This window comes from Malus sylvestris, chromosome 10 (genome assembly GCF_916048215.2).
Source record: "Malus sylvestris chromosome 10, drMalSylv7.2, whole genome shotgun sequence".
In the NCBI taxonomy this organism is placed as follows: Eukaryota; Viridiplantae; Streptophyta; class Magnoliopsida; order Rosales; family Rosaceae; genus Malus; species Malus sylvestris.
The window spans coordinates 34,296,561-34,311,763 of record NC_062269.1 but is presented as its reverse complement, the minus strand read 5'-3'; the positions used below and the strand labels follow the sequence as shown (position 1 = coordinate 34,311,763).

The following is a 15,203-nucleotide window of genomic DNA, read 5'->3' as shown; positions in this document are numbered from 1 at the left end:
ACATAACACACTAACATTAGCCGTGGCTAGTGAAGCTAGGAGTATGTCATAAATATCATCAACTGTGTCCTATGGCTATAGACGTCCACATACATGTGTTGTGTGTATGTGTTGTATGATAACTCATTAGATAAACACCGAAAATGTATCTCAAAAACTCATATCAAATCACCGGAGCTCAAAAGCTCAAACCATCAATTCATAGACCATAATAAATCATATTAGTAAATTCGTAATATATCGTACGCTTAAATCCAAGAATTCATAACGTTTCGTAAAACGTAATTCGATAAATCATAAATAATCCAAAAAACGTAAAATCATGAAATCATGCTTTTCGTGAATGCAAGCCTAATATTTTATAAAAACATGCAATTTAATAAGGGGTCCACTCATAAATATTCCATTAACAGGGAGCCGCTCGAACTAGAGAAAACATGGCCACTTCCCACCGATGCACCTAAACACAAATAGAGACCATTTAATTAAACTCTACTAAAACGTTAAAATTTGAGAAAATGGACAGCGAATTTAGTTGTGGCACGTCAAAAAACCTAAGGAGGGACCTCGGGTTCTCCCATGTGCCGATACGGCCCGAATGGCTACACGCCAACGTATGCACCGAGATGGGTCATCGAAAAATTTGTCAGCACTGCCGTGGACAGCGGGGAGCACATTACCTCATGCAAAGGTGCATGTGCTCCATGCGCCGGCCATGACAACCTACCACGAATGGCCCATGCGTCGACCGTTGAAACTAAGATTGGGTTTGGGTCTGGTCGGATCCGAATTCGATCTGGGTTTTGGTTTGCTAGGTTGGGCTGGGTTATTGGGTTTGGCCCAATTATTGGGTTTGACCTGGTTGCTGGTTTGGGATTCGGTTTGGGTTACGGGTCGAGTCGACCCTGTTTCAAGTCGTGGGTCAGTCGGCTTCCACAAAGAAGAAAGTCAGAGCTTAGAGAGCTCCATTCATTCCCAAAACTCGACTAAAACTAGTCATTCAATATACCAAATCAAAGATAAAAGAACAAAGATTTGAATTATACCATTAGTTTCCTTAGCTGTGGTTGGATTCCGTTGAAAAAATGGCTCGAAAACCGCCGAATTCTTCGCTGGAAAACTGGAGAAGTTCCCCCAAGGTATTTCTATACCAAAACTCCATCAATTCATGCATGTAGACTCAGCAATCACATTAGAACATCAAAATGAAGAGAAATGAGGTGTCCCCGTGGCTTACCTTGGCCAGGATCATGGAGAACTTGCCGGATTCCATGGTAACTCGTTGGGAATCATGGAGATCGAGGTTCGAGTTTGGGTTCGTAACTTGGGGTCTCGGTTTCAATTCTGAGATGTTGGTGAACCTTGTTAAGGTGATGAGGAATAAGTTGTGGCGTCCAGCTATGGTGGTGATGCTCGCTGTAGATGCAGTGGTGAGTGGTGTTGTCCCACGTTTTACAGATGATGGAGAATGATGAGAGGAATGAAGAGTTCGAGAGAGTTTGAGAGATTGGGGGGGGGGGGGGGGAAGGGAAGGAAGACATAGGGAAGAAGGGGAAGTGGGGTGTAGGCCCCACGGCTCACAAAACAACACACATAGAATATATCCCAACAAAAAATTATCAAATTACCTTTTACGTTCGTAAGTTCGTAAAATCTCCATCTTAGCTCCAAATTTGATTCCACTTGAGCCCACACATTCGTAAACACAAGTCCTATAAGAAAACACTAATATAATAGGTCACATTGCCCGGTACAAAGGTCAACAAAAGTCAATGATTCCGCCTCGAAGGGTATTTTTGTAAATTCACATTTTAAAAATATAAAAACCATAATATTTGGGGATGGGTCGTTACAATATCCATTGTCTTGGGGACTTTGACATCTCAAGCCTTATCCTGAACATTGTACGAAGCTTCCATTGTTGACAAATAATCTTTGGATGTCAAAGTATGGACGCATTTATCCGGACAGTGAAGAAAAGGAAAGGCGTTTTGCCATCTTTAAGAGCAACGTCGAGTATGTGGAGAAATTCAACCGTGATGGGAATAACACATAAAAGTTAGGACTCGATGAATATGCTAATTTGAGCCACGAAGATTTCGTCCAACAACATACTGGATACATAAAGCCCATTGTACAGACTTCATCCGCAGATGTATCTTTTAGGTACGAGAGCTTAGGCGGTCTTGATGTTCCCCTTAGCATCGACTAGAGGATGCATGGAGTCGTCACCACCGTAAAGAATCAAGGACCATGTGGTAAGAGTCTAAGAGATCAACTTTAAAGTTTGTGTTACTATCTTAATGTTTTCATTCCTTCCTAAACTAGCATACTGTTGATATTTGGTCCAGATCTTATCAATATTTGAACATATCGATAATGTATCAAGTAGAATAGAATTATACTGTGTTTTCTTGAACGCATCAGTATTCCTCGGTTTTTTAGTATGTATTGATATTCATGTTTTGTGTTATATATTGTAGGCTGTTGCTAGGCATTATTTGCAGTGGTAGCTTTAGAAGGGATTGTCCAGATCAGAACAAGTCAGTTGAGATCACTATCCGAGCAACAACTTGTGGACTGTTCAGGAGTTTATGGAATCAAAGGCTACTATAGTGGTACTATGGTGATTGCCTTTGAATACATAATGCCAAAACGAGGAATCGCAAACGAAGCAAATTACCCATACCAAGCTACTGACGGAATATGTGACACTAACAACTCAAATCGCCGGGCCCACCCCACAGTAACGACACCAATATTGTCCCCAACTTTATCACCTGCCAAATCCGTCAAGTGTGGGGTTTTAAACCAAAAGGTCTCGGTATTAGTTAGAGTAGGATAATCCTATTTAAACCCATTAGGTTTCTTTGAACCCACCGATATGAGACACTTAACACAATTGGCATTCATGTCACCTGGCCGGACTTTAGATTTTACAAAAGCAGGGTCTTCACAGCTATACAAGGTTGCGGGACAGTCCCAATTAAACCACGGTGTCACCATCGTTGGCTACGAGAATGCTATAAATGGCACCCAGTACTGGATACTCAAGAATGAATGTCGTCATAGCTGGGGTGAAAATGGCTACATGAGAATTCTCAGAGATGCTGGCCCTCCTGAAGGTCTTTGTGGCCTTGCTACAACGGCTTCTTACCCAATTGTATATTGATTGTCTCAGCTTCAAAGGCTACGATTAAGTGCGTAAATCTAATTTTCTTCTCAATATTGAGAAAGCTTCGTCAATAAAAATGGCTTGTATTTTGTGTCTGATTAGCATGACTGAAGACGACATCAAGTTGTTTTGAAAAGAATATAATTTAGCGTGTGGATCTAATTTTCTTTTCATTTAGGTGTGCGGAGTTTTATCTCAAAATAAGTCGATTCTCTAGACTTAAAATTTTAGATAGTTCTTGCACTTGATGAAGTTGAAACTTGATATACATTAGAGCAATTTTTATCAATTAGTTGAGCATAAAATTAATTAAGAAGATCTGCAACCTCAAGAGAATTAGTTTTGAAAAGGACACTTAGTTACGTCAAGAACACTTTGAGTGCCAGTCGAACAACTCTGAGTTGGAGGGCCACTACATTATTGGCTTACCATTAGTACTTGAACTTCAAAAAATCAACATCAAATAGTGGAGTTACCTTCAAATTTCTTGAACCTGACCCCAATTCCTTATGAACAGACTAGTAAATTTGTAGTCATCGGCACCATTAACGGCAACTAAAGGCCAAAGGGCAAAGTCTCCAGCAAATAGACCAAGGACTTGTAGTCAATAGACCCTTGATTCATGAATGGAAGTTGGGGTTCCACCTTAAAATCAATTGACAATATGGGGAGTAGCCTAACCTCTTATAAGCCCATGTAAGGTCCATCATTCCATCAATATGGGACTCATTTTTAACACGCTCCCTCATGTGTGGCGAATTTTCAACCCTAATACAACAATGTGACGTGGAGCACATGTGGCCGTTTGACTTCACACGTGGGACAACCTGCTCTGATACCATGAAGAAAGTCGGGATCCTACCATAAGTCGTTCGAACTTCTTTGTGCACAAACTCCTCGGCAAAAACAAAACAAGCGTAGCATTCGGGCTAGACTGATTGAGTTTACTGTGAGTCATCAACTTCTGGAATGTGCCTGGAAATTTGGCTCCTTCCAAATTCCCATCCTAACGATTTCAACAAAGTGCACATCCAGGACATCCCGTACGTCTTCTATATAAACCGGTAATATCATGCTTGCTTCTTCACATCCAGCTTGCCAATCACTACTTGAAGCAAAGCCATTGTCGACACAGAGCGCCCTCTCATCACCGGTGGTTCTTTGCGAGCAATGGCTTTCGAAAGAAACCCTTTGATTGTTACCATACTCATCACCTTGGGGACTTTGGCATCTGAAGCCAAGTCCCGCACATTGTATGAAACTTCCATTGCTGCAAAACATGAGCGGTGGATGAAAAAGCACGGACGCCTTTACCAGGACAGTGTGGAGAAGGAAAGGCGTTTCCACATATTCAAAAACAATGTTGAGTTTGTCGAGAAATTCAACAGTGAAGGGAACAAGACTTACAGACTAGGCATCAACCAATTTTCGGATATGACCAATGAAGAATTCCTCAGGTATTATACTGGATACAAGCAGCCCACTGAATCAACCTCATCCGCAGATGCATCATTTATGTACGAAAACCTAAGCCTGACGGATGTTCCCCCAAGCATTGACTGGAGGGACAATGGAGCTGTTACTCCAGTAAAAGATCAAGGGCGCTGTGGTAAGAGCACCAACCGCCATATTAACATAGGGCTAAGCTTCCTTGTACATATGTATGTATTACATTAATTACTTTCTTCGTGCATTCATTCCTACGGAAATTAATTCATGTCCGTTTGTTCAAATACATGCAGGTTGTTGCTGGGCAATTTCCGCAGTGGCAGCAGTCGAAGGGATTACCCAAATCAAAACTGGCAAATTGATCTCCCTGTCTGAGCAACAACTTGTGAACTGTGATACATATAACAATGGCTGTAACGGTGGTTGGATGCTTAATGCCTTTGCATACATTCAACGAAACGGAGGAATTACCCGTGAAGAAAATTACCCATACCAAAGTTTAGATGGCAGTGCCGGAACATGTGATATGAACAAGGAAAGTGGGGCTGCTGCCCAGATAACTAGTTATGCAGAGGTACCTGCCAACAGTGAAACCCATCTACTCAAGGCTGTGTCCATGCAACCAGTCTCCACTGCCATCAATACGTCACCAGCCTTTCAGCATTATTCAGGCGGGGTGTTCACCGGTGATGATTGTGGGACAGAATTGAACCACGCTGTTACCATCATTGGGTATGGGACAAATGCAGATGACACCCCCTACTGGTTAATCAAGAATTCATGGTCCAGTAAGTGGGGTGAGAGTGGCTACATGAGGATTCTTAGAAACGCTGATGCCCCAGGTGGTGTTTGTGGCCTCGCTACGAAAGCTTCTTATCCGATTAGAAGTACTACAGACAAACCCATAAGCTGTGAAAATACCTGTATTTTGTACTCGCTAAAAGTATGATCTATGAAATTACACTATTTTACCTTTATATTCAACAATGAATTTTCCTACCCTGCTTAGGCTAAATTAATAACCACAGCTGCAACGGCAGTTTGCTGGTTATGCCTTTGAATACATATAGCAAAACAGAGCATGTGACAAAACAAGCATGCTTCCCAGATAACTGGTTATGGAACGTGCCTTCCACTGTGAAAACTACCTATTGAAGGCTGTGTCGCCATGACGAGCCTTTCAGTTTCCTAAGGTGGGATTTTCTTCAATGATCGTGGGACAGATCAGAACCATGTAAAAGTTCTAGTGAATGTCAATAAGTGTTTGGTATCACGTGAATGACAAGTAACTTGTTTCCGGGTTATTTGTTATGAAAAGTGATATAGTTGATCTCCAACACATAAGGATTATGGAGTCTTATATTCATGCAGCTAACTTAATTATAATCCTGATAAGGGTTTAATGCAAAGATATTGAACCATGATAGGACTCTATCATCGTTTTAGATGATAAGGGTGTACGACCGTTGATAGGCCGGTGGCGTAACCCTAACTGAGATATATAAATATATGAAGTTGTAGTCCCTGCTCCCATAAAAAACCCAAAGAAATTACTGAGACCTATCCTGACAGTAAGGGAGCTATTGAGTAGTGGGAGTAGAAGACCAACTTGTGGCTCAGACATGGCGTCGAACACAGGTAGGTGTTCTTGCTGTTAATCATCTGTTATACACTGCTTTATATATTCTGGTTGAGTTAATTGTATTGTGACCCTAGTACCCTGTTGTTGTAGTTTTGTTTAATAAGTTTTATAGAACTGCTAACATGTGGTATCAGAGCCTCTCAACATGGCTAGGGTTCATACTAGAACTTACTCTATTGAATATTGTCGAACACAGATCTTGGTCGTTCCGCTGCAAATTTTTCCGTCATATCTAATATAACGATGCCATGCTTGCATATATACATATTTACATATACATTTTATATCAGAATGATGTGTTTGTTCAAAGTTTCACAGGAAAAGATTCTCTAACAATGGCAGATATGATCGAACACAGAAACTAAAGAAGAAGTGCAAGATGGGTTCATATTATCATAATGATAACATGTGAACAACTAAAACAAGAAAACAATATCTAATCTGCTCAAAAGTGTTTAGTTTATTGTTTGTCTTGTGAATCAAATATATGGAGATAATGACTCATTTAAGAATGATTGAATAATAATCTGCTCAAAAGTGTTTATTATTCAAATCAATTAGATGATTCAATGTATACTGGAACTGTGAGATTGACAAGATTACATTATTCATCTGCTCAAAAGTGTTGGAAAACATGTAAATTGACCTTGTATCTTATCTTCCAACTATACAAAATTAATATGAACAGCATCTGTCCAAAGATGTTGCTGTGTTCATATGCTTATTGTTGAAATGAGAAAACAGTATGTAAAAGTTTTCTCACTAAATGTTAAGATACTAAGTAAGATTTCTGACTATTTTTAGTTTATGTCTATCGACAGCTCCGCATATGACCTCTCTTAACTTCAATAATATTGAAACTCTTACTAGTTCCAACTTCAAGAAATGGAAAGAGGATGTCGAGATAGTTTTAGGACTGATGGATCTCGACCTAGCGTTAAGAGAAGACAAACCTGCAGTCTTGACTGATAAAAGCACAGCCGAGGAGAAACTGCACTTTGACAAGTGGGAGAGGGCTAATAGAATGTCACTGATGATTATGAAGAAAGCCATGACACAACCTGTTAAAGGAGGAATTCCAAAACTTGACAATGCCAAGGCGTTTCTAGCTGCTGTTGGAGAAAAGTTTATGGAATCAGAAAAGGCTAAAACAGTATGGTCAGCTTAAGGTGTCGTACAACACGCAGAAAGACAAGTGGGGGATAAATGAGTTGATTTCAATGTGTGTTCAAGAGGAAGATCGACTTAAAACTGACAAGACTGGTGAAGTGAATCTGGTGCAAATGGAGAAAGGGACCAAACCCCTCAGTGCTGGTTCATCGTTTTCTGCTGGTAAGAAGAAGAAGAATATAATTTCTTCTTCTTTTAAAAATGCTAACACCTCTAAAGAATCTTTCAAATTTAAACCATTGAACACTGAAATAGAAAAGGAAAAGGAGTGCTATTTTTGCAAAGAGTCAGGCCATATGAGAAAGAACTGCATTGGTTTCAAAAACTGGCTTACAAAGAAAGGTAAAATAACAAATGTTTTTGTCTGTGTAGAGTCCAATTTGATTTACATTCCTCCTAAAAGTTGGTGGTTTGATACTGGATGTTACATTCAGATAACTAACTCCTTGCAGGGCTTCTCAAAAACAAAGGAAGTAAACAATGAAGTCTACAATGTCTATGTTGGGAATGGGAGTAAGGTTGCTGTCGAGTCTATTGGCAGTGTTAAATTAGTCATGTCATCAGGTTTTATTTTAGAGTTGAATCCAGTACTTTATGTACCTTCAATGAAAAGGAGTTTAATTTCTGCATCCAAATTAGTTCATTTAGGCATTTCTTTTGTTGGGGATGATAAAAGTGTAAGGTTTTTCGAATCAAATAATATGAATTCCTTGCTTGGTATCGCTTATTTACAAACTGATATGTGGCAAATGGAATGTTCATATGTCCATGAATGTTTTCACGTTCAAGGTATTGGTTCTAAGAGATTGCTCACTTTAGAAAAATCCTCTATGCTTTGGCACAAGAGGTTGGGGCACATTTCGAAAAAAAGAATTATCACCCTATGCAAACAAAACTTGTTACCTCAATTGGATTTTAATGATTTTCAAACCTGCACAGATTGTTTTAAAGGAAAACTCACCAACACAAGAAAATTGGGTTCAACTCGCAGTCAACATCTACTTGAAATCATTCATACTGATATTTGTGGACCTTTCCCAAACAAAACCTTATGTGGAAAGTCCTATTTCATCACTTTCATTGATGACTTTTCACGTTTTGCCTTTGTTTACTTAATTTCTGAGAAATCTGAAGCTTTAAATTGTTTTAAGATTTTTAGGTTAGAGGTTGAAAAACAATTGGAAAAACATATTAAAATAGTAAGATCTGATAGAGGTGGTGAGTATTTTGGCAGGTATACTGAAGCTGGACAACACAAAGGTCCTTTTGCTACATACCTTCAAGAAAATGGCATAGTTGCTCAATACACCACTCCAGGGACTCCACAACAAAACGGGGTGGCAGAAAGGAGGAACAGGACTTTAAAAGACATGATTCAGTCCATGTTTGCACAGGCTAAGCTACCTATATTTCTATGGGGGGAAGCTTTGAAAACTGCCAACTACATCATCAATAGGGTTCCGAGCAAGTCAGTGACAGTAGTGCCTTTTGAAGCCTGGACTGGAAGAAGACCAAGTTTTAATCATTTTCACGTATGGGGTTGTAAAGCCGAGGCTCGATTCTATAATCCAAACGAGAAGAAGCTTGATCCACGAACGATGAGTTGCAGGTTTGTTGGTTATTCAGAAAAGTCAAAGGGGTTTAAATTTTACTGTCAACATGGTCCCTCTCGAATTATGGAGACTCACAATGCAAAGTTTGTAGAAGAACCTGAGGAGTTAGGTGCGGGTGCCATTACTTCTCAGTCACTTGAGTTTGAGGAACTAAGAAATGATGACAATCTCTTGCTTAATCAGCAAGAAATAACATTAGGGTTGAAGATTTCCACACCACAGGTGTTATCTACTCCGCCTGAAACACAAAATGAAGCACCAATCTTCGTCATGGAAGAGGGAACTCCAAATAATGCTGCTGAGACTAACGACCCAACTGAAGAGATTTATGAGCAGCCAACGAATATCACTACTACAGGGAATGAACCACCACTCGAAGTACCAGCTGCTGAAAATGTTAAAAGATCCCAAAGAGCCAGAAAAGCAGTTATGCTCCCAGATTTTGTCTACTTAAATGAAGCAGAATATAGTCTCGACGATGAAGATGATCCTGCAACGTATCACCAAGCCATTACTAGCATAAGGGCACCACTTTGGCACCAAGCAATGACTGAAGAGATTGACTCAATGCACACAAACCAGGTTTGGAGCCTTGTACCAAAACCTGCAGGTCTCACAAAGACAGTAGGTTGTAAATGGGTCTTTAAGACCAAAAGAGACTCCAAGGGAAATGTTGACAAACATAAGGCACGATTAGTGGCCAAAGGTTTCACTCAAAGAGAAGGGATCGATTACAATGAAAACTTCTCCCCGTGTCCACAAAGGATTCTATGCGAGTGATTCTAGCCCTAACCGCTCATTTTGACCTAGAACTCCATCAAATGGATGTAAAGACCGCATTTCTCAATGGCGATCTTGAAGAAGATATTTATATGCACCAGCCACCAGGATTTGTTGAAAAGGGGAAGGAATAACTAATCTGCAAACTGAACAAATCCATTTATGGATTGAAACAAGCATCTCGGCAATGGAACAAGAAGTTTGATCAAGTTATGGCTGCATTTGGCTTTCATGAAAACAAGATGGATGAGTGTGTGTATCTAAAGATAAATGGTTCTAAAGTTGTGTTTTTAGTATTATACGTTGACGATATCTTGATTGCTAGTTCAGATGTGACTCTTCTACATTCAACCAAACAAATGTTATCTAACAGCTTTGACATGAAAGATTTGGGAGAAGCCAAATTTGTTTTAGGAATCGAGATTGTTCGAGATAGAAGCAAGAAAGCTCTTGGCCTCTCTCAACGATTGTACATTGATAGAGTGACCAAGAGATTCAATATGGAAAATTGCTCCAGTGGTGAATTGCCAATTGGAAAGGGAGACAAGTTCAGCAATGATCAAAGTCCCAAGAACGATTTGGAAAATGACAGCATGAAATCCAAACCTTATGCATCACTTGTGGGCAGTTTGATGTATGCTCAAGTATGCACGAGACCGGACTTAGCATTTGCAGTGAGTGTACTAGGAAGATTTCGATCAAATCCTAGGGCAGCTCATTGGACTGCAGCCAAGAAAGTGTTACGATATTTGAAAAGAACCAGAGATTATATGCTTGTCTACAGTCAGGTTGACCAGTTGGAATTAGTGGCATACACAGATTCAGATTTTGCAGGATGTGTAGATGATAGAAGATCAACCAATGGATACTTATTCTTACTTGCTGGTGGTGCGATTTCGTGGAAAAGTGCCAAGCAAAAGTCGATTGCATCATCAACAATGGAAGCTGAATTCATTGGTTGTTACACAGCAACCAAGCAAGCAGTGTGGTTAAGAAATATGATAAAAGGGTTGCAAGTTGTGGACAGAATTGACAGACCATTGAAGTTATTTTGTGACAACAAGGCAGCTGTGTTCTTCTCAAAGAACAACAAGAGGTCCTTGGCAAATAGATTGATGGACATGAAATACTTAAAGGTAAGGGATGAAGTTAAGAAAGGGACTATTGATATTCAACATATAGGCACGGCTCTTATGGTGGCAGATCCCATGACTAAGGCTCTACCAGTGGGAGTGTTCAAAAGCCATGTTTTCAATATGGGTGTTAAATAGACTTTTGAATCAGTTAATGAGTGGGAGTAAACACTTTATTAACTGTAATAATTCTGTTTGAATATGGTTGGTTTTGTCAATACTCTCATTATTTTGTGACAATCAGCAACTAGGATGATTTGTTTTTTTTTTTATTATTTTATCTTAACAGCTAATGTGCTTATGTTGTGAATCATTGTTTTGGTTAATGATTCTTGTTATCATGACTTTACTGGCGACATTGTGCTTTAAGTTAAATGTATCTGTAATCATGGAATGCAAAGTACATACCAACTTGTTCTTTATTTTCCTTGGTTCGACATTCAACTTTTAGTGACACGTCGTCAAGAAAGGTTGGTTGCAAATTTTGAAGGCTCAGTGATCACCGTGAGTCCTTGTGAGTTGAGATTTCTCATTGACATTCAAGTGGGAGAATGTAAAAGTTCTAGTGAATGTCAATAAGTGTTTGGTATCACGTGAATGACAAGTAACTTGTTTCCGGGTTATTTGTTATGAAAAGTGATATAGTTGATCTCCAACACATAAGGATTATGGAGTCTTATATTCATGCAGCTAACTTAATTATAATCATGATAAGGGTTTAATGCAAAGATATTGAACCATGATAGGCCGGTGGCGTAACCCTAACTGAGATATATAAATATATGAAGTTGTAGTCCCTGCTCCCATACGTAAAAAACCCAAAGAAATTACTGAGACCTATTCTGACAGTAAGGGAGCTATTGAGTAGTGGGAGTAGAAGACCAACTTGTGGCTCAGACATGGCGTCGAACACAGGTAGGTGTTCTTGATGTTAATCATTTGTTATACACTGCTTTATATATTCTGGTTGAGTTAATTGTATTGTGACCCTAGTACCCTGTTGTTGTAGTTTTGTTTAATAAGTTTTATAGAACTGCTAACATGACGCATTTGCAACCATCGGGTAAGGAGTGAATAAAGACGGCACCAACTATTGGTTGCTCAAGAATTCATGGGATGGGAAGAGGGGTGGAGTGAGAATGGCTATATGAAAATTTGCAGAAAAGTGTAATTGTATCTTTGTGGCCTGGCTATGGATTCTTCTTATTAAACTTCTAAACTATAGATATGATCAAAGGGTTGAAAGATCATCTCAACTGTTAACAATCCGGTTTCTGATACGAAAATTACGTGCCAATACCATTCATGGTGTCAACCGCTTAGCCTGTATATATACTGTATATATGTCATACATACATACATATATATATACATACATACATACACACACTTGACATATGAGGGCCTAAACCAACAAAAGAGGAGATGATAAGTGAGTTCTAGAAGTTAAAACTACTAAAACTGAGGGCAATGAAATCGACTCATATCTTACTCACCCTTTTTTTTCTAGTCAAATGTTACTCAGCTAATTCGACTATATTTGTTTACGCTTGTGTGTTAATTTTCCACAAAGAAAAGAAACAAGAAATCAACTTCTCGGATCGGGCCGGAATGATCGTCACCCTGGTCATCAACTTATTCGAACCTGCCTGGAAAACTTAAGTTGTAATATAGGAAATTTATGTTCTAACAAAAGAGCAAATACTAGATAGGAAATAATTGAAAAAGACAGCTTACAACAAAAGCAATTATAAAATCCGCCTGCAGATTACTTGTACTCAAAATAAAATCCACCCAAATCAACTATAGTTTTTATGGAACACCAAATCAAGTAATGATTAATCTTAAAACCTCCAAAAATATTTCTCCATTCCAAATTTTCGGTATAATCATCATGCTTCTATATAAACCTTAGATGGTACGCTTTTGTTCTTCACAGTTATACTGTCAATCACTACTTAGAAGTTAAAATCAAAACGCATTCGTTGTTGATAGGATTTTTATCACCCGCAAAAGTAGGGATAAAAACACTTAAAAATACTTGCAAGAGTAAGGTTGTCGTAGTATAGCAACTCAAGCAAGGTCGTTTTCCACATGAATTGAATGAATAATTTGTATTTAAAACTAATTCTTAATTAATTATTTGGAACAAGATTTGGAAAAGATTGATTTTGGAATTTAAAATAATAAAAACGAATTCAATTAAAATGATTAAAGAAATTAGCAAAGTAAAGAAAACAAGGGAAAACGTTTTGAAAACCAAATTGTAAAAGCCTAAGGTTCCGCCATCTCCTTAACAATCCTACATAGTTTTACCAATTACTCATGTTGATGCACAAAATCAGCGAGGACTTTGGTACAACATAAAGTGTCAGGTTTTGTGACCTTCGCTTGGTTGCTTCGGTCACTAGTGAGGATAAGTACGTAAATGAATAGAGACAGAGAAGCAAACACAGGATGTACGTGGTTCACCCAGATTGGCTACGTCCACGGAGTAGAGGAGTTCTTATTAGTAGTGAAGGGCTTACACAAGTACAAAGGATCAAGCTCTCAATTTAGTGAGTTCTTGTGAATGATTTAACACAAATGGCATTAGGCAATATTGTGGGGGAATGACCCCTATTTATAGAAAAACTTGTAGCTTTGTCACATTGACATGTGTCATGTTGTGATTGGTTCTTGATGTTGACACGTGCTGCGCTCTGATTGGCTTCTAATCTTGACACGTGTCGAGTAGTGATTGGCCTCCTGGTCGGAGGGGAACTCTTCTGGGTCCTTGACAGTATAGCGTTGGCCGGTGCTCGGTAGTTTCGGGATTGGTCAAGTATGGTACAAACAGTGCTCCCCTAAGTTCCCGAGTGAGGGAAACTCCTCGGTTGGGGACTTGCAAGATCCAATCCCTTGAGTAATCACGAAACTTCTAAGTACCGAAGTGTGGTCTGATCTTCATCTGCCCTTCTCTGGAAGTACCTTTCCTCCATCCGGGAATGGTGTATTTAGCCTATAGTAGGAGTCCCCCAAGTCGCCGAGCTAGGAGATCTGCCGAAAGAGGTGACAGAACAAAGTAAGCAGTCAAACTTCCAAGTAAGCAACCCAGGATCAGAGGTTTGACTTCGGCTTCCGGTTGATTGTTCTCCTTCTCCTTGTCTCTCATTCAACTGCCAGGATAAGGAGAAGCAAATGGATAAGAGATGATATGAGATACTTTTGCTTTTGAAGAAGTAACTTTCCACAGGCTTATTCTTGAACTGTGCTGGAGGGTTTTCTGGTGCCCTTCAGAGTATAAGGCCGACTCAAAAATTTGAGGGTCAAAACAAGTCCATCAAATCTAGAGTACGTTCGACCTTAATGATATGGGATACTTTTGCTGTTGACGGAATAATGAATGTGGTATGGAAAGGTGTCGTGCTGTAGTGATCTGTTTCAGCCCACCGTTGAACCTTCTGCTTCAATCTTTTGCATGGCAGAAGTGGTGTGCAACCTTTGCATTTAAATGGTCCTTCAGAAAATTCATTCATAGTGACTCATCCACGCTTGGCAGCTTCAGTGTAAATAGCCAATATCTGATCAACTGTCATGAGGTATTTGCCGGTGGAATTCGTGACCTTGACAGCAGTTGAGGATGAGTACTCGAGAGCAATGCTAAGTAAGCAACCAGGCAAGGGCTCCAGGCAGTCAGTTCCAAATTGGAGGTTTGATTTCAGGTTCCGACTGACTGCTCTCTTTCTCCTTGTCCTGCAGGTGTGGACAAGGACAAAGACAAAGACAGGGAGAAAGCATGATATGGGATACTCTTGCTTTCGACCCTGATGATATGAGATACTCTTGTTCTTGGTGTGGCTTATTTGCTGAGGTATTATCGGGGGGAAATAAAGCTGAGTATTTCGAGAGGTTATGTTGAGGGTGCCTTTTCGAATGCGAGAAAGGGTTGAGCATTTTTGCAGGTTTGCCTGTCCGTTGAGGAGGGAGGTCAATGTATATAGGGATTTCCCAATAACAAGTAGTAATGCTATTCCTTTACCCTTCTTGGTCACAGCAATGTAGTGGGAGCTGCCAGCTTCACGTGTTTTAATTTTGTCAGAGCACTTTGAAAAAGTGGTATATAGTATCTGGAAAGCTGATGTTACGTGTGAAGATTACAGACAAGCTTTATCTAAGGAAATCTGGCTCTCGAAGTTCTGAGAGTTGTGCCTCTTCGGTTTTCGAACAAGCAATCCCGTCGAGGATCTGACTCTCGAGAT

The 15,203-nt window shown here is 39.6% G+C and overlaps 1 protein-coding gene across 1 annotated transcript; it reads left to right on the top strand.

Annotated features, from left to right (window-relative positions):
• The first annotated feature begins 1,205 nt into the window (after nucleotides 1-1,205).
• LOC126584502 (KDEL-tailed cysteine endopeptidase CEP1-like) lies at nucleotides 1,206-3,172 on the top strand. The gene is made up of 3 exons (XM_050248860.1): nucleotides 1,206-1,430; nucleotides 2,495-2,824; nucleotides 2,960-3,172. The coding sequence occupies exons 1-3, from the start codon at nucleotides 1,206-1,208 to the stop codon at nucleotides 3,170-3,172; spliced, it is 768 nt and encodes a 255-aa protein (XP_050104817.1).
• Nucleotides 3,173-15,203: the final 12,031 nt, after the last annotated feature.